This window comes from Artemia sp. Qi Xiang Cuo, chromosome 1 (assembly GCF_049724085.1).
Source record: "Artemia sp. Qi Xiang Cuo chromosome 1, ASM4972408v1, whole genome shotgun sequence".
NCBI lineage: Eukaryota > Metazoa > Arthropoda > Branchiopoda > Anostraca > Artemiidae > Artemia > Artemia sp. Qi Xiang Cuo.
The window spans coordinates 64,992,896-65,013,935 of record NC_142794.1 but is presented as its reverse complement, the minus strand read 5'-3'; the positions used below and the strand labels follow the sequence as shown (position 1 = coordinate 65,013,935).

The 21,040-nt window shown below is 35.1% G+C and overlaps 1 protein-coding gene across 1 annotated transcript in view; it reads left to right on the top strand.

Moving 5' to 3' along the window:
* Nucleotides 1-21,040, top strand: part of LOC148956601 (TATA element modulatory factor-like) — a 220,073-nt gene that overhangs the window by 188,141 nt on the left and 10,892 nt on the right. Inside the window, exons 12-15 of the mRNA XM_089091366.1 lie at nt 4,651-4,795; nt 12,395-12,601; nt 18,107-18,236; nt 19,828-20,006. Coding sequence (XP_088947492.1) covers nt 4,651-4,795; nt 12,395-12,601; nt 18,107-18,236; nt 19,828-20,006 — 661 coding nt within the window. The remainder of the gene's footprint in view (nt 1-4,650; nt 4,796-12,394; nt 12,602-18,106; nt 18,237-19,827; nt 20,007-21,040) is intronic.

The window sequence follows — 21,040 nt, the reverse complement described above, 5'->3', positions numbered from 1 at the left end:
AAGTCACCAAGTCTAGTTTACATTGGTCACGTTGTCATTCTGTTAAATATAAAATATTCGTGATTCATCAGCTACAACTGATCCACCAGTCAGAAATAATTTCGCGTTCCTATAAGCTTTAAATAGAGCAGTGAAACTTAGTAACCAGTCAGTAAGTCAACTTAACGATTCTGGAACTACCGATCCACCCGGACCCAGGCAAGGTAGGAGGGGGGGGTTGGTCCTCGTGTTTAAAGTATTCACAAAATTTCAGTGTAAAGGTGAGCGAATTTCTACATTTTTTTTTTGTGTAGAAAATGCAATAGCTCTATTGACTCTTATCTAAGAAAAATACAGAAAACTTAAGAAAAAGAACAGGCATGCTTAGCTTATGACCTTGAATTCGACGATAAACAGTGGCCCTAGAAGAATCGGCACTGCCCAAAATGCCGTCCGTAATACGAATGCTCTTTGCACAGATTCCTGTTTTCGGAAATCCTGCAGCTCCAAAAGGTCTGTGGGAAAGATTCAAAAGTCAGTTGGCAGGGGATTTTGTTCGGCAACCGCGACGAAATAATATACCTGGTGATGGAGCAATTAAGCGTGCATATCGCATTATTGCATCCAAGTTAAATACGATGGCAATAGAAGATCGAAATTTTTATTTTTGGGTGGAACGATATGGCATGGACAACATTGAGACCAACGAAAATGGCCAAAACTTGGAATTTCTAAATTCTACTGAGTCAGATGCTACTGAAGATAGTATGTGTCGGCTTCTGCAAGGAAAACAGCTTGAAATTGTAAAGGATATTTACAGACTGTCAAAGATCCTGATTATGTTAGGAAGAAATATTTTTTCATCGATGGACCAGGCGGTACTGGTAAAACCTTTGTTTATAAAACCTCGTATCACATTCTGTGTGGCGAAAATCGAAAAGTAAAATGTATGGCTTATACAAGAATAGCATCGACTTTTTTACCATTTGGACTAACAACATGCAATACCTTTGGCTTGAAAGTTCCGCTTTCCTCAGATTAAATTTACAGCATAAAACCTGGTTCAAACGTAGCTTTAAACTTAGCGTCTAAAGCATTCGAAATTCGTCAGAAAGACGCCTGCCTCTTTCTCCTTTGGAAACAACCTAAAGGAATTACCTAGAAATCTCACTGTTGTCATGTTTTTACCAGCCCCCCCTTTATGCTAGAGTTTTGATAGGAATAGTTTTACAGGAAACTGCCCTTGGTTCTTCATCTTCTTTGTTTTTATTATGAAAACTATACTCTTTTTTCTCTTGTTCTTAAATTTTGCACAAGATTTGGCATTCCTTGAGTATTCAGACTTTTTCCCTTTGTAGCTCTACATTTTAACTTTAGGTTATGCTAAAACTTTTGGATTATGCTCAAACACAAGAAAAACTTTTTCCAAAATTTTGGTCTGAAATGGCCAAATCGTGAATTAGGTGAAGGTTTTCCTACTTGACGAAGCACCGATGGTACCCAAGTATGTTTATATGATATGGATCGGTTGTTTCGGTCTATTGCGCATCTAAACTTGCCATTTAGAGGGAAAATTCTAGTTGCTGAAGGTGATATCTGACAGTGTTTACCAGTTCAACTCCGAAGCAACCAGAGTGAAACTTGAATTGTCGATAAAAAAGTTGTCAATAGAATTATTTCAAATATTTTTCTTAGAAACAATATGCGGGTCGATTCTGAACAGGAAACATTTGCAAAGTACATCCTGGACCTGGAAAATGAAAATCTTCCCACAAATGACTTCAATGAAATCGAATTACCGGAAGATATGATTTCCAGGGGTAATTTAATGGGAAAAGTATCTAGTTTTGATGCAGTTTCTTTGTACGCTTCATGCGCTGTCCATAAATGTGAGCAGGCCTTACAAAGAAAATTAGAGGAAAATTCAGCTTGGTTGGATTATTAAAGTTTAGAAATTGATACAATAATGACCCTTGTTCGTCTTTGCAACAAGTTCTCTTTGTATTTTAAATTCCGAAAACAAATATCCCTTCAAATCATGGGCTTATCCATGGTTGCTGTCTTTTCTCCTTATTTGGCAAATTTTTACATGGATTTCATAGAACAGTCTGCTTGAATAGTTTCCACTTAAAACACTATCTGGTTTCGTTTCGTTGATGATACCCTTTCAGTTTGGGAACATGGACAAGACTCTCTAAGAAATTTTTTGGCACATTTGAACTCTTTTGTATTCGAATCTCCAGTTCACAATGGAACTCGAAGATTCGAGTAAGCTGCCATTCTTGGATGTTTTGATTATAAAAACTACTACTAGCCTTGAATTTTCTATATATAGAAAGCCGATTCATAATGATCGATATCTACATTTCTCTTCCCATCACCCTCCTTCTGTGAAAAGAGGCGTAATAACCTCTTTAGTCGACAGATTTTTTAAAATATGCTCCCGTGATCATATAAATTCTTAATTAAACCATGTCAAGGATATTCTTTTCTGCAATGGTTACCCAATCAAACTTATTGAAAATATCATAGATAGACGATTAAAAAAGATAAAACAACAAAATAGGGAGCCCATCTCGCTTGATTCAGTTACCCCGGCAATTGAGAAAAAACTTTCATCACTTTACCATACATCCCGAAACTTGGCGATAAACTTGGGAAAATTTTAAAGAAAAACATAATCTCTCTGTTTCTTTCAAAACCGAACAAAAAGTTGCACCTTTTCAACTAAGGAGAGGATAAAACTGATCCTATACTGGGTAGTGGTGTCTACAGAATCCCGTGTTCATGTGGGAAATTTTACATTGGTTGGACCCATCAACAACTAGGTGAACGTTTGCATGAGCACAAAATTTCAATAGATAAGTCCCTGAGATTAAAAAATAACGCATATTTTCGTAAATCCGACCCATCTGGTTCTTTTTAACGAGGCAACCTTAATATCAACTGTAAATTGCCTACCACAAACTTTTAAAGAGGTAATTGAGATAAAAAAAATACATGAACCAAAATTTTGCAATAAATAGAGATACTGGAGATATTTCATTAAGCTCAATTTACGATAGTTTAATTTTGAAGGACTCAATCAATATTTTCACCCGGTATAACTTAAAAGAACCTATTTGCATATCTAATGAAAACCGAAACTGTAGACCAGCTAAAACTATTGCAAGGCAAAGGATTCTTGCTCAATCATCTTGGTAAATTCTTTTTCATTGATTCCTGCCTGGTTTTTATTTAGTGTCTGTTCTGTCTTTGTCGGGTAAACTTCGAAAGGTTAGATTTTCGTTTTTTTTTTATTTTTTTTTTGACACTGAGGACGGCTTGGCGGAGGTCCTTGTCGAAATATTTGCTTATTTCTTCTTCTTCATGGTTTTCCACTGGCTGACAAAATCCTTGTTTTTCACCTTTTTTGATTTTATTTTTCATGTTGTTATTTTCTTTCCTCTCTGAGTTTCATTTGTAAAAGTATTTGAAGAATGTCCTTCAAATCAAAATTTCATTTCAATGAAGGATAGCGTTATTTTAGCTTCGCTCAGCAAAGAAGTTAGTAAAATAAATGCGAAAATTGTTGATCGCCTCCCAGGAGAATGCAAATCTTATAAAAGTTATGATTCTGAAAAAAGAAAAAGAGAAAGAAGGAATTGAATTCACTCCAGAATTCTTCAATACAATTGATACTGCAGATTTGCCACCCCATAACTCAAAAATAAAGAAAAATTCAATAGCTATGCTTTTGCGTAACTTAGATATTTTAGAGGGGATGTGCGATGGAACCCGCCTTATTGTTACTGAATTATATAAATGCCCCCCCCCCCTTCCCCAAAAAAAAAACAACTCATATAAACATGTAAATCCTTTACTTTGGAGAAATTCCTTAGTTACGACATTTCTAGAAAAACCTGGATGCTCAAAACAAAAATACCGAAAAAAGGCATTACTTGGGTGAAAAGAGACATTTTATTTACCAAAATACATATCCAATTGGGAACTATTTAGTTTTTTGACACAAATTTATATAATGTATCCCTTTTTTGCCCTTGTCCCAAATTTCTTAAATGAGTCACTTTTCTTTCATAAAATGTGTCCATTTGGCAGCCGTGTGCATAAAACAAAAAGCAAGGCACAATGTTTGTATTGTAACCTCTGGGTGGATCTGTCCTATAATGCTCTGACCAATCAGGGAGCAGTAGCGACACAAGATGAACACGCTAATCCGCCAAATGAATCTTCGGTCAATGCTTCTTAGATCCACGACACCAGACTGTAAGAGAACATCCTCTGGTCACACAAGTGACTCATCTTTCAGCTGTGAGTCTACGAGCCTTAGGCAATTAGCAAATCTTGTAGATATAATTGGTGCCTCTGGCCCAAATTTTTAGTCCCTGGGTCTAAGTGTCGATTCCTGATGGATGCTCTCCCAGGTAGTTTTCCGGACAGTATTTCTGTTGATTGTAACTAATATTTTGTACTTTATCTGTCATCTGTTGTATTACATTTGTTTGCCTTTTTCTTTGTTTTTTCTTCTTTTTTGTAAGCATGCGAACAAGCCGTGCTTGGAATAATTGTTGAACATATCACTGTTTGCTGTGTTGCTGCTTTCTTCTTATAGTTTGTCTGTGCTTATTAGCCACAGTTGCCCCCATTCGATTTTCTTTTTTTTCTTTCAAGAAGTTCAGTTGAAGCAGAAGGTGCTCAAAAGATGGCTCTTGAAGAAATTACTGCATTGAGGAATGAGGTAAATAACCTAAAAGAAAACCTCATTGCATTGAACACAGTTGTTGAAGAAGAAAAAGAAAAGAATAGAATCCTTCAGGTTAGTTTTTATGCTTTTCTTTATAGAAATTATAAGCATGTGAACTACTATTATTAAATCGATTTTGTGCAAAAACATTCTTTTTCTTCTTTTTGGTCCGGGCTTGAAATGTATATTTCCAACGAAAACTGGAAATGCTTGATTAGATTTAGTTAGACACATAATTACAAATTTCAATAGTTGGGTTCTATGTTCCCAGTGTAAGTTTTGTTATTTTGCGTTTTCGCAGTCCTACGTTTTTAATGGTTCAACGGAAGACGCCAATTCTGGTATTATTCGATAAGTGAGATCCAGTTTTTTCCACCTTAATTTTTAAATTTGCTTTTTATTTTTGTTTAGATAGGAATCCACCTGAATCTACCTTAAAAAGGCGCAAAAAACATATAAGGACAGGAAGAATCTTCTACTTTTTAAGCAAGTTTAGATCGTTCTCTCAGAAAAATTCTAGATGATATCATTATTGTGGCTTGATAAACGGACGGATCTGAAACTAATAAATACCTTGAAATTAGTGCTGTACTTTCGGTGTTAATTATAGTTGTAAGATTATCCAAAAATCAAATATTTTGAAAGTATCCTCCATGGACACGACCTCCTGTGTATAAAAACTTTTAAGAAGAATGTTTCTTTTCTTGATAAAACATATTTATATATTTCAAGTGTGTAAACTAGTGCTAACCACTTTATAAACTAGACTCTTGCTGAGGTTTGATACTCCTTATAACTATACCTCTTACATAATCTGTTATCTGCAGTTATAGTTAAGGAAAAGCCTGAAAACCTCTGTTGGCACGAGTTGATGTGTTTAAAACTTGCAAGAAGATTTTGTTTTTCTGATTAAAAGTATTTGTATATATTTGTAAACTAGACTCTCATACACTCATACTTTGCAAATTCACTTTTTGGGGGATATAGTATTCCCTGTAAATTGAATACCTTGTATGTTCATATTACATCAAATCTACAAATATATTAGTTCCTTATAACCTTTATATAATTGAAACATTAACCATCATAAGATATAACTGTCGTCTGGAATGTACCTCAAGTTACAAAGTATACAAGTTTTAATAGTTAATGGCTACAAACATTTTTGGACATGAGGTTGCGTATTGCACAATTTATGAGAAGAATTTTTGTTTTCCTATAAAAAAAAGATCTTATGTATTTACGGTTTATAAACCATTTTCCTTTAATATTAAAACTTCATGATTGAATCAAAAAATATAATTAAATTTCAAAACGTGCTTGAAGAAATATAAAATTTTAACAGAAAATAATTTAATTAAGGAAAGTAGTTAATGTTATTTGTAATTTATTTATTGAATAATGGTTAATCTCGCATATTGAATAACTTACATTTTGTAAAAAAGACAGGAAATGCATCTTTTTTGTCATGATTAGCAAACATATCATTATTTCATTCCTGCCCTAAGCTAAACTAGAATGTCGCGATATTTTGTGCCCACCTTTATGTGAATTTTGGGTGAAACTTCGTTAAAGTTTGCTCCAAATGCAGTTTTTTAAACTGGGGCGAATGGTATAGCCAACAAATATTCCCGAAATTCTTTTTAATGGGTATTGCTCAAAATAATAACCCCGTATTTTTGCTTAAGTCTAAGAAATGTGTAAACATATTAACTGTATAGCATTGACGGTTCGCAAGATTAAAAGTTATAAATTGTGAAACTCTAAATTTAACATTTTGTCGAAGGTTTTAAATCTAGCACTTGTGAGTTTTCCACTGAAAGTTTGTATTTATGATTATTAAACCTTCTTTTATTATTATTATTAATTTCCGGAAGACCTCGTATCGCTGGGCTTTAATTGTCGGTGAAGTTACGTTAAGAAAGATGAGAAATATTAAATTTTCCATAAAAAGCAGGCTCAAAATTTTTAATTAGAAGACTACAAACGACGGACCAGAAGATTTTGAAAATTTTGGCTCTCTCGCTTTTGATTTCAAGGGGCTAAATGTTAGTATTTGGTCGTCAATTTCTGTGTTAAGACTGGGAATAAATGAAGGTGAATATGTAATGTTGGGTAACGAGAAGATTGATTAAACGGATAGCTTCACTTGCCTGGGTAGGTTGTTATTAGCAAAGATGATGGATGCAGTGAAGATATAAAGTGTAGAATAGCCCAGACCCTGGGTGTTTGTGGTCTAATTGACTGCGTGTCAAACAGTAAGCTGTAATAAAAGTGTGAGTCTATCCCACTTTCTAGGGCTATAATCAAAAAAAGGTTACAAAGTTAGGATAGGTTCTGTGGATGAAGGATGACAGATTGCCAAAGCTCATCTTTTTTGGCCAGATGAACATTAGGTCGTCCCCCAATGGGGTGGGAAGAGAGCGGAGAGAGGATTTAAAGAAAAAAGTGACTTCATGGGAGGGTGTAAAAAGGGAAGCGTTGAATAGATTGGGATGGAGGAGGAGCGTGTGCGCCTTAATTGGCCTCAGGTGGCTGGGTGCTGAAGTGACTTGTTAGTAATAGTAGTGGAATCTCAGTTTAAAGTCAGTTTTTCAAGATATTAAGAAGTAAAGAAGAAAGCTATTCTATAACAGTTACATTTGACGAAAAATGTGTCGACTTGCTTTAGCTAAATTCCTCTTGTTCTGACCTTAGTTTTCTGTTTCATAGAGGACTCTAACCTCTGCTTGTAGCTAGCGATTTGTTGCCGATATGTAGTACTTATTGTAAAAAGATTCACATTATTCTTACAAGACTTCATTTCAGTTTCTTTAGGGAGGCCCTATTTTCACAATTGACTTTAATTCATGATGTTTTATTTTCATAACAGAACTCAGTGTCCTACAACCCAATCCCTTCCCTTTCTCCATTTTGAAGGGTCGTGAATATAAGCAGCATCTCCATTGACAGTTACATATTTCCATTTTGGAAACGGTTTTATAAATAGTCTTGAAAGTGTATATAAGCTGTCCAAAAATGTTGTTTTTACTTTGGGTTCTAAGTCTAATCAGATTGCTTGCTAGTCATGATTCTAATGGTTTGATTTTTTTTTTCTTTATTAGTCTTTCTTATTGTGGTTGTTTTCGCAGTTTTTTTTCTTGTGTTTTGTTTGTCTTTTTTGTTGTTTTGTTTACCTTTTTGTTTCTTTTGTTTTTTGTTGCTCTGTTGTTTTTACAGTGATATAACGTGGGTAAAAAGTAAATAATTATCATTGTTATTGTTTATGATTTTTTGTGTCAAATGTCATGCATAGCAAAAAAGATTACTCTCGTCTTCATTTGTCCAGAAGCAAAACACATTCAGCCAAACATAAAACAAATTGCATCTTCAGCTGTCATTTCTTATCGTACCACAAAAATGCGAGACGAAAAAATTGTTAGTTTTTAAAGATTGTTTGTTAAAGCACGCAAAATCCAAGGGTTCCCTTTGAATATTATTTACTGAATAAATAAATAATGTGAAATAATAATCCCCAAGTTCATCTCATCTTATTTAGTTTGCCTTTATTTCTCCTTTAGATCATTGGCATGATTTGAGGTTCTAAGGTTACTCCATAAAGTTTTGAATGCACTCCTGGTCAGGGTTGTCAACTTGAACACTTTTCGTGTGAAATGTATTCTTTTTTTTACCTCAGAGGGGAAGCGGAAGAGTGAAAATCACTATTTTTTGGTTGTTTTTATTCATTCAATTTGAACGTCAGTAGTTGGTAACTTCGTCTTCCTTCTTGAACACTTTTCATTTGAAATGGTTGTAACCCAGTGGTTGGTAACCCTGCTCCTGGTGCCCCCATGAAAGGAGACTTAGTTCCAGATGAATTAGTTTTTTTTAACTTTTCGGGCTGATGGTTTTTTTTTTTAATGATCGTTTCTTTGGCAATTAACAGTGGCCTTTGCAGGACAATAATCTTTACATAGGCCAACATCTACGTATATAAACAAGGTATATTTTACTGATTTCCAGACAAAATCTGCTTTATTTTTCAAGTAAAATTGAATTATATTATTAGGTTGTGATTTGAAATTCCGAAGTACCCCCGGCCCCAGTCCTGGCTTAAATTTCTAGATATCAGTTTGCCCCTCCCCCCATCCAAACTTCTTTATTTTAGACATATTAGTTTTAAAGAGGTATATAAAGAACCTACAATTTTGTGACAAGTTTACGTCTGTAAATGACACCGGAAGGACTAGATTTATCATTTCACCGATCCAAAACTGTGGTAGTATTTATACTTTTTCTTACAGAACAATCCAAATTTGTCTAAAAAATAGAAAATGTGTCCTATTTTTGCATGTATTTTACACTTTTTTAACTTTTTCCAATCAAAATGCTGAACAAGTTTCAAAAATCAATTCGGTAAATGAATTAACTTAAATCTCAGCTTTTGGATCGTGGTACCAAAATTGCTGTACCGCATAAAAATGACGTAGAAAAATCTTGCACACTAAATACAAACCGGAAGATTCTTTTAATTTTTACAATTAGTATAAAAAAATTATATAATCTCCCGCTAGTCCTACTGTAAGTTAATGTTACAAAAATAGATTTAAGTATGTTAGCAGTCATTGAATATCACGTTTAAACTTTTCATGGTTACTGAAGGTCGTTTTTTACTGTGTTTGCCACTATTAAGTGCATTTTGTTATTTTATAGTTTATTTTTGAGAACCAGATAAATTTCTAGAGAAGGTTGTTTTGCGTATTTAGGATATTTTTTTTATTCGCTTTCCTGAAAATAATGTTTTAGCTTGAGAAGTTTGACTCTTTTTTCCTCTGTGAAAAAGTAGGGAGATTTAAGATCCCGTTTACTTTTATGACCAGCATAAAAAAGAATAACCTCCACGAGGTCCACTCAACTTTTGATTACCAAAAACATATTATGACATCCAGAATGGGGGAAAACTATCTTTTAACTTTTGAAATTGTGATTTGGTTTTAAATGCATTTTATTATTTCATGGTTTGTGTTCGCCAATTGGATCAAATGGTTAGTTTTTTGATTTTTTTTTTGTATGTCTAGCTTTTTATTTGCTGCCTTGTAAGTAATACAAAGAGCTCTTGAAGATGAGTTTGTCTGTATATCAAACAGTTCGTGGTAACGAACTGTAAGTAAGAAGCGACCCGGCTCAATAGTAACCGAAACTCTAAAAACCTGAATTTTGATACCCATAGATACATCAATAGAATCAGATTTTTATGCTGATTTCAAGTATATAAGTTTCATTAAGTTTAGTTTTACCCATCAAAAGTCTTACGCGCCTGAGAAAATTTGCCTTATTTTTGAAAAAAGGGGGAAACACCCTCAAAAAGTCATTGAACTTTAATGAAAATCACACCATTGGATTCAGCGTATCAGAAAACCCTATTGCGAAAGTTTCAAGCTCTTATCTGCAAAAATGTGGAATTTTGTTTTTTTTTGTCAGAAGAAAGATCACGGATGCGTGTTTTTTTTTTTTTTTTTTTTCCAGGTGTGATCGTATCGATCCAGAAGTCCTAGAATATCGTGAGAGAGCTCATTTGAACGGAAGTTAAAAGTTCTAGTGCCCTTTTTAAGTGACCAAAAAAATTGGAGGGCAACTTGGCCCCCTCCCACGCCCCTCCAACGGGGGAGGATCCTTCCATGGAGGATGTTTCCTTGGGGGAAGTGACATTTCTATGAAGGGGGAAGGGACATTTCTATGAAGGGTGTGCCGGATTTCCCAGCATTATCTAAAAAACGATCAGAAATTAAATATAAAAAAACAAGTTTTTTTCAACTGAAAGTAAGGAGCAACATTAAAACTTAAAACGAATAAAACTTGTTACGTATATGAGGGGATTTGTCCCCTAGTCAGTACCTCGCCCATTTTGCTAAAGTTTAGTTTTTAGTGGTTTTAAAAAAGCTATCTATTCTAATTAACCGGCCTTTGTGATTCAGGGGTTTGTGATTTGAACAAAATTCGAACTTTAGCGTAAAGAGCAAGCTATTGACTAGGGGGCAAACTCCCTAATATATGTAATAAAACATACGAATATAGAAGTTCGTTACGTAAGTTAATTCGTAAGTTACGTTAGAACAAAATTTCGAGAAAGCCATTTAGCCAGAAAAAAGAGGTAAAATTAATATGCAAATTTGTTTTTACTCATTCATTTACTGTGATTCAAAATCAAAACTACATTAATACAAAAATGTTCAGAAGCTAAATAAAAAAAAACAAGTTTATTCAACTTAAAGTAAGAATCAACATTACAGCGTAAAACGAACAGAAATTATTCCGCATATGAAAGGGGCTGTCCCCTCCTCAATGCCTGGCTCTTTACGCTAACGTTTGAATCTTTCACACAACTTCATTTTTTTTAAACAATAAAAAATTTTACCGTAAAGAGCGAGGTATTGAGGAGGGGACAGCCCCTTTCATATACGGAATAATTTCTGTTCGTTTTAAGTTTTAATGTCGCTCCTTACTTTCACTTAAGAAAAGCTTGTTTTATTTATTTAATCTGTGAAAGAGCATCGTCACCAATGCCAAAATACTTCTAAAAAACGATTTGGGTACATAGTTCCGGTTTAAATATTTTGTAAGATACGTGAAAATGGGAAAATTTCAGACATATCAATGAAAGTTGGAATCTAAAATTTTCTAACTACCAAGAAATCAAAAAAGAAAATGTTTCAGTTAGCATCAAACCCGTTCATGCTCAAGAACGGGAGTAAAGAGTGACCTGTCGCAATACGAATCGAAACTCTAAAACACAGAGGTTTGAAAACAACATATACATTAAAGGGTTTTGTTGTTTGTGCTGAGTCCAAATATGCTAAGTTCGTTAGGTTTAACGTAATCCATCATATTTTATTGGTGTAGTAAAACTTGTATAATTTTACAAAAGGGTGAGAAAACATCTCCGAAAAAGGTATGTGTTCTTGACAAAATTACACCATAAAACTCAGCATGCCGGGAGCCCTGGATCACCTGTTTCAAGGCCCTTTTGAACAAAAAAACCTCAACAAAATTTCGATTTTTTCCCGAGAATAATGGTTATAGATAAGTGTTTATTTCGTTCGTTTTCTTCCTTCAGGGGTGATTGAATAGAACCGGTAGTGGTAGTATATCGAGAGGGAGATCATCCGAATGGAAATCGAACGCTACAATTTAAGCAAAAAAGGCTGTACCACACTGAAGCTCTCATCTGACATTTTTTTTTTTTGTTTTTTTTTTGTTTTTTTTGCCAAAAAAAAACAATTTAGACCATAAAAGGACAATATGTTCTTAGAAATTCTAATATAGGCAATCAATTTACAAATGATGAAAAAAACTGTTTCAGAGGACATACTGGTACAGATGGCGCATTCGTCCTAAATATATTCGCAGTGCATGCAATATAAAGGGTTATTGTGGATAAATATTTTAATTTCGTTTAATGGGTTTTGATTCATTGGAGGCTTTACTAAATTATGTACAGGGTTTACCATAAACAACGAGGAATAAGGAACCTGGTCCCCCCCATATAATAGCTGGCTCAATGTGTATTTCGCTTCCGATCCCGATCAAATTGATTGGTGCGCTCAGCTACACTCATGAGTTTCGTTGCAAGCAACCATGTATGCAGCTATGCGTCATCTTATATTATAGTTTAACCTTTCGTTGTTATTTTAGGAGCAGTTATTAGAGAGGGATAGAAGTATTGGCAACCTTCTAGCTCAAGGTCATAGCCAAGTTTCCTTTTCCAGACAATCAGATTTGCTCCATAATACTTCATTCCAGTCTAGGACAAGTAGTCCTACACCTAGCTTAGGAAGAATTTCGATATCAGAAGGGAGCTCAGGCCAAGAAGCGCACACTCGGGATCCATGGGGAAACGAGGTAGGTTCATTTGTATAATTTATCTAATGTAGGCTACTCGATTTACAAAAATAAAATTTTATTAACAAAAAGCAAGTATAAATTAGCGAACAAACTTTCATGAAAGTTAAAATAAATCGTAATTTCGATGAGCTATAACCATTTAGCTCTCTGGGGCGAAGAGGTCTCATTCTTACTGAACATAAACAAAGGTAGTGACTGACAACAGGTATTTTCACTTATGTTTAAATTCCTTTGAATTCTTATTTTTATAATAATAACCAATTAAGAAAAAAAAGAAAAGTAAGTAAATCTTATGTCTTTTTTTAAACTTTAGCATCGCTTTTGATATATTGTTTAAATTTACATAAGGGAGCAGAAAGGCCATTTCATATAACAAAAAAAAATGAAAGACAAGCTCTATGCTTTGACCTGAAATATTTCAACACTTATTAAAATTATAGCCATTCCTTGAAACCAGCAGTTCAAGGGATGGCTTTTATTCTGCATTATCCGCATTTTTTATTCTTTGTAGAGGTTTGTCAATTATCTTTGTTTGTCAATTGTAGAGGTTTGTCAATTATCAATTATATTGGTATATGTAGCCGTGTAATTATTAGAGGTGAAATTATTTGTAATAATTATTGAACAATACATGCAGATCGTAGGCTAGAATTCTTAAGAGTTTTCGGAGTCTTTACGACTTGCTATATTTGCGTGTATTTTCAATTATTATATAATCGATTCTACTCCTTAAATTTCCTTAGTCCCCTAAATTTCCCAGAAATTATGGAGTAAATTGTTGGTTTCGACTCCTGAGATTCTCCTGGGCCTTTATCCATTATTCATATTTACTTGCATTACCGACTTCATTATACACCTCAACCCCCTTAGTCCCCCTAAATTCCTATAAGGAGAGTATTATGGACTCCTTAGATGTCCTTAGTTCCCCTGAATCTCCTGAAAATTATGGAGTAAACTGCTGGTTTTATGCAGATCCTAGGCTAGAATTCTTAAGAGTTTTCGGAGTCTTTACCGACTTTCTATATTTGCGTGTATTGTTAATTATTATATAATCGATTCTACTCCTTAAATGTCCTTAGTCCCCTAAATCTCCCAGAAATTATGGAGTAAATTGTTGGTTTCGACTCCTGAGATTCCCCTGGGCTTTTATCCATTAGTCATGCTTACTTGCATTAATGGCTTCATTATACACCTCAAACCCCCTTGGGCCCCCTAAATTCCTATTATTAGAGTACTGTGGAATAAAGGATAGCATAGGAGTCCAAAAAATCTTCAATGGTCCTTATCCGCTGATCATGTCTGCATTTACTATGTAGCATGTTATTGACTCCATAATGCTCCCTAAATCATCTTATCCCCATAAATCTCTTGAGAGGTCCCCAGGGTCCTCATTTGCTGATCGTTTGATTTGCCTGTTATGAATTCTTTAATATTTCTTATATTTTCTTAAAGAATATTATGGAATAAATAGTGCAATGGGACTCCTCGGGGTTGGTTTCTACTGGTCGTCTTCGCATATAAAATGGATTCCATAATGCCCTCCAAATTCTTCTGAATCTCTTTAGAGGGTATTCTGGAATGAATAATTGGATAGGACTTCTAGGAATTATTGGCCTCTTTATCCGCTAGTCGTATTTGCACAAATTATGGACTCCATGATGCTCTTTAAATCCCCTTAGTCACTAAATCCTCTTAGAGAGTATTGTGAAGTATACGCTATAATAAAATTATGGCGTATTATTGATTCCACAATGATTCCTAAATCTCTTTAATGTGCCCTACACGTCGAACCTCTTAGAAGTCCTATACCATGTATTATGAAATGGATAATACACTCCCCCCTCAATCGCCTTTGAAATTATTGTGGTTTAAATGATAGGACAGGACTCGGTAGAGTCCTTGGATTCTACACCTAATGGCCGTATTTGCGCATATGGAGTACTAAAACTCCCTAAATCTTCTTAGTTTCCCTAAATCAACTGAATATTACAGAGTAAATCGTCTGACATTGCTGCTCTGAATCTGAGGGGCCCATATCCACTGATCCTATTTGCAGATATTTATTTAGTCCATTAGAGTAAGGTGAGTCAGCCATAGCTGGAGCACAAATGTTTCACTGCATCTTATTGAAAATTAACCGAAAATTATTTGACAAAAAAGTGTAAAAAAGAACGAAAACCAGAATCGAGGAAAAAGTCAAAATTGGATAATTGCAAGCTATAGATTAAGGGCTGTGAAGCCAAAAAATGAAGGCCAAAGAAGATGTAAAGCTTTATTAATCATTGTGCTATCAAATCAGTTCAAATTTTTACCCTAACGGAGTTTATGGGTTTGTTGAACCAGAGATACAGAAGAAATAGTTGCGAATGTTCAGGATTTTAAGGACTTTTGAGGGGTTTCAGGCTTTTTTACGTTATTTCGTTATAATATGTATGTTATTAATCCTAGTACATGTGCATGTTTTGCTCATTTAAGTCTTCAAAACACCTGTTACTGTGAAATGCTTCACGACTTTTATTTTCGCTTTTTAGTAAAATTATGAAAATACAGCATAGCTTGATTTGGACAGAATTATGGGCATACATAAAAAACTAATGATAATAAAAGGTAAAAACAAGCTTAGGACCAAGCTTGACGAAGTCCTTGATGAGGATAGGCTGGGTATAAAAGGCTGAAGCTGTTCCGGCATTATGAAATGGATTGGGGTCTTCTCCGCTCCGTCATAAGCTCCCTTCTCCGCCCCTATCCCTGACGGGGAATCCTGCTTGCGTGTCCTCATAGTGGTATCAGTGTTGACCTTTCACGAGTTTTTCTAACCAAACCCGTGACTGCTAACAGTGCTGTAGGGTCTCCTTGAGGAGTAGTGCCCCTCAAGGAAATTTATAGCCTAGTAAACAAGACAGCATTTGCATTGGATTTTGATTAGTGGATAATTTTTCTGGGTTTGGTCTGTTTTGGTGTTGTTGTTTTTTTGGGGGGAAAGGGGGGCTGAAAAACCACCTCCTAGCTAAGTTTTCTGTTATGGACACTCTCAATTATTCAGACACCATTTGGTGTGCCATTTAACCACCATGTCCCAAGGAAGAATTCCTAGTTTGGTTATTGATCCTTTCAAAACTTAAACTGCAAAAACTGCTTTAGGTAGGTCAATTATATCTGGCACCTTTGACCTATATCGTAACCTTTGACCAGCTGTTGTGGTGGAAGCACATGAAGACTATTGCTGCAGAAGGACCTGGAAGTAGCGTTGCAAAAGTAGTGGTTAGACTAGGAGGATTCCACACCCTCATGAGTTTTGTTGGTGCCATTGGATCTTTGATGGATGGATCTGGACTGAAAAAAATCTTTAAATTGATGTACGCTTCCGATACAGTTCCTCATCTTCTAAGAGGTAAGGTGATTTCTCGAGCACTGGAGCCCATACCATTGTAGACGCAGCACTTCACTCGATTCTGATGAAGGAACTTGTAGACGAAGATTCGGATGCAGAACTTGAATTGAATACAGAACTTGTACTGAATACGGTTGAGCTTAGCCAAATCAAAGACCTATATGAGAAAGTAATGAATGGACGAGCTTCTCTGTCGGCTTTTAAATCAGAGCGAAGTCACGAGACTCAGACAGGAAAACTATGGATGTAGTACATGGATATGGTTGCCATTCTTCGAAATATCATCAGAGATGAATGTACAGGTCAATGGAAACTTCATTTGCAAAAGTTTCCGACATGCTCCCTTACCTCGCAGCAGCTGATCACAACTACACGAATTCGGCGAGGCTCTACCTACAGCAGATGAACAAACTTTAACAAGCAAGCCCAATATTATTCCAGTCTTTAACAAAAGGACTTACACGTTATGATAAGATCAGACATATTTTCGGTTTGTTTATTTACAGATTTGGTCATAGACCAAGAATTGATGAGAAGCCTGTAAATGACAACCGAATTGACTAGAGGTAGAGGAATGACGGAAGTACAGAGACTTCTGTGGGTAATGGAACGTCTAGCCTGTGCTCACATTAATCTTCTGATGGAAGAACTGATGGATGTTCCGTATCACACAAGCGACCAACACAGAGTCTGGTAGTTCAAGGCAGCAGAGGGACAGCAAAGACACGCAAATAGTTATTGACTTTGTCGAGCATTCTTCTCCTTTCGAGGGGGATCTGTATCACTTTGAAGCCTTGCTGCTAGCATGACTGCTGCAGAAAATGTGAACGACGACAAAACAGAGTAAGTCGGGAAGAACATTCTGAACGGAACGGTAGGGAAATCCCTGAAGGAGCATTCGTTCAAACGGAAGGATCAGGCAGTCCTTATGACTTCGAAGCAAAAAATGAGGGGGGGACCACTGTTTAGACCCTTCATTGCTGTTTCAGCTTTTTCTAACTGTATCCAAAAAACTGAATATGGACGAAGAATCTTCATTTGAACATTTGAACTTTGTTCCTACCCTGCGTCGCTTTTTGATGATTCTGGCACGTTCCGAAAGCCAAATAAACCAGAGCTAGAAAAAGCTATCAAGTGACTTCTAGAAATTGATACTATTGAGGAAAATCTTAGTCTGACTTGCACCTACGTTGCTTTGCTTCGCAGGATTCCCTCGGCAAATAGAAAAGCGTTTATGGATATCATAGACCGATACTGAAACTATGTTTGGGCAAAATTTCTAGATACTATTAATGCTCTTGATGGCTACGACAACGCTGCTTCGACAAAAGATATGACTCGTCTTGAAAGAAACCGTGTCACTGGTCGGAAAGTGTTGCTTAGCCCAGAAATTAGACTGATCCCCCCCCCCCAAAAAAAAAGAATTTTCTGTCGTGCAAAAGAATAAAGCCCGTTTCGTCAATGTACTTTCTGATTATCTACGGGGCAAAGGTCTAAGAACTGTCCAGGCTAAAGCTGATTCTGAGTTGCGTATTGTACTTACAGCGGATGAGTGTTCAAAGACTTGGGCTACTGTAGTTATCGGTGACGATGCCAACTTGTTGGTGTTGCTACTTTATCATTGTATTCCTGAGCACCATAAGGTTTACTTGCACAGTGATCCTAAGACAGCCACTTCAGGTGCAACTTGGGATATCGAAGCCATTGTTAATAAGATTGGTACTGAAACCTTCAAACTGCTTCCTTTTGCTCACGCAATTCTTGGATGCGACACAACTTCCCGTCTACATGGACTTGGCAAAGGGGTTGCGCTTAAACGGCTGAGAGACAGCGAATAGTTTAGGGAAAATGCTTAAACGTTTTCTCGAATTGATGCTTCGAATAAAAGGATTAAAGCAGCGAGAGAGATTGTACTTTTTATATTTTTGTTCAAATTAAAACCAATGATTTAGCTAGTTGTTTAAATCGTTTAAATCAGCTAAAGAGCTGTTCTTTGAAGGAATATTGAAATAGTTGATATAGGTAGTATTAACCATAAATTCTATTTCTCATTTTCTATTAGTAATTTATTATATATTTGACAGACATTAATCTGATGGATCATATTTCAGGAAGATGTATTTGAAAGTGGTCCAGCTACGCCTGTTGCAAAAGTGCCAACTGTCTACGAAATTGCTCATTCGGGTTTTGGTGCTGCTACATTATTGGAAACTCTGGAATCACAACTCAAACTAAAAGAAGGTACTTTTTTAGCCCTAAGTCTGTGCTAAGTATTCTATTTTTGGAGAGGAATTTATTTTACACTGAAAATTTTTTTGCGATAGTTCGTATAAAAAAAATCTTAAAAATTAAGCGGAGTGTAGCAATAATGTGGCTTGTTCTTGGTGTATGCTGGACTCCTCTACTGAAGAAGAGTGATGATGTTGGCGGTGGAATATTCTTTCCCTTCTAAGAATGATATGACCCCTCTCTCGGAGTTTTTGGGCTAGAATTGAACCTTGCCTGATTTTTCGACATGCTACAGCTCAAGTTCAAAGAAGACGTGTCTTTCTCCGTTTTTTTTTTCTCGCAGTTGAAAATTTTGTGGTTACAAATATTTCAAGAAGTGAGTTTTGATTCGTAGACGATAGCAATCCTTCTTATCTGTGTGAGACACATGATTGGATCTTCTTGATTTGAAAACTATCAAAATAGCATCGCAGTTAAATTCTATCGATCTCGAAATCTTACCTAATAATTTTTTTTAGACATAGTTTCATTAAGATGCTTGGAATAAATGTAGATAATTCTCATTAAAGGACTGTATGCAGGGGAACTTCTGAAAAATGTGCGGTCGGTTCAACATGCTAGCCGAACCGTGACTCGAGCCTCAAAAGGTCAGCTGCTATAATAAAACTATATTATTTAGCAAATATAATGAAAGTTATATTATGTATGACACTGCTCTCGGGTGCTCTTCTTTCATCGCAGAAAGATTATATTATTCAGTACAGTTCCAATCCAACCTAAGGCCTCCTTCCGCTGTCCAAAGGGTTTTTATACAGATAATACAAGCGTCTTACTGAATTATGGCTTCTTTTTTTTATTTTAAGAAGTTGTAGCTCCCATCTTAAATGAACTCGTGGACGTATGTAATTGTTCTTATAGCTTTGATTATATTGATAAAAATTGCTAATCTCTTATTAAAATCTTATCAACGATTTTGTTAATACATTTTGCTCCCTGTTTTCCAATGCTCCAACAGTTTCAAGTATAAGCAGTTTAAGATTCTGTTAGTGAGCAAATTTACAGACATAAGCAATTTTTATGATGGTTACAAAATACATGTAAATCTATATAAACCTGAACAATGTTAAATATTATCAAAGTACAAAATAAGATAAAAATTTATTTTAATTGCTTCAAATTAAAATACGTTATGATTCATATTTCTGATTCAACAGGAAAAAAAAGTCTTAGTGTGTTCTTTTAGTGTATAAATATGTTGCTTATGTTTTTATTTTAGAGAAAGGCAAAGAATAGGCCATATTTCAGCAAATGAACCCGAAATATTTTTCTATGTGGGTGGGGGGGTTCAAGCTATCTCTATTGAATTTAGTTATAAATAAAAAAAATCGCTTTTTTGAAGGGTATGAGTGTGCTAGCTTCAACCCTAATTTTAAATTTTCTTCCTATGCATAATATATCTCAGTCCCTGAAAACTACTTAGAATGTACTATTTTATAATCTGCCTTACTAATTTTTTCTTTTTTTTTTACTGTTTGAGTCATTTTGGTAAGCTGCAAATGACATTTTTTTTTTTTCATTTTTATTATATTTTTTTTTTTGTAAGGTGAAATTATGCAACTTCAGTTTGAAATGAGTAACGGAGAGAGACAAAGGACAGCCCTCGCAAATGAAGTAGTCCGATTAACGACAGACAACGAAAATATTCATGAGAGACTGGCCCAGCTTGAGGAGTTAAAGCCGGAATTTGAAGAACTTCAAGTGAAATACGATGCTTTGCTTACGGTAAGTCATCCTTGAAAAATATAGAAAAAGCGATACTAGAATAATATGTTTCTCTTCGCATACAGGTAATTTGTGACTGAATTGGAAACCCGCTTCTGTAGTAAATAAGAATTCAGACAAGACAAAAAAAATAGAAACACAAGGGGTAAAATAAAAAGCCACGAGCTCAATTGTAAAGGCATCACTTTTGAGTTCAGCTGCATTTATTGACTGATGTTAAATGCACCTCGTGAACAAATCGCCTCTTCAACAAATTCTCATTTTGTCCAGCGGCTTTGAGAGAGAGGAAGAAGAAGAGGAAGAAGGATTTATTGAAAAAAAAACATATCAACAAAAAATTATTGCTGCCTCCCCTAAAAAGCAAAGAGGAAGAGGAAGGAAGGTAATGAAGGCTAGAACACACTAGAAAAGCAATTCCAATGAAGCTTAGCCTACAGAAACTAAATGAATTACTATTTTCTGAAAGATGTTTCCTTGTAAAAGCTTTTTAAATATAAATATTCGATTTGACAAAATTCTTCATCTTTTAAATGAATCTTTAATTAATCTTCATCTTTTATTTATAAATAATTTTTCCGTTTTGATTCTTTCTTAAAGGTTTCTGCAAATTTAAATTGTAAATCACAACTTAAGAGGATTTTTTCGTCGAAAAAGGGGGGGGGGGGGTAACGTATAAAAAAGGCACATTAATAGACGCAGGTTTTCCATTAAAGGCCCATTTTAATGGATTTCAAAAGATAATGTGAATGTCAAATTGGCAATGGGTTCGCCATAATGTGAGAAAGCCAGCCTTCCTGATTGTAGAACTGGATTCCGTTTCTTAAAATCTGGCAAATGGATCCTTATCTGGATTGTGAAATCGACGTGATAAATGAAGGTTGAAAAAAAAACTCAATAATATGTAAAGTGTATTGTTTGCATTATAAATAGACATAACAGATTTTACCTCCACCTTCACTATTCAAACAATTTGCCAAATTACCACTTATTTTCCCAATCTGGTTGAAGTTTTTACGACATTAAAGGTTGTGAAA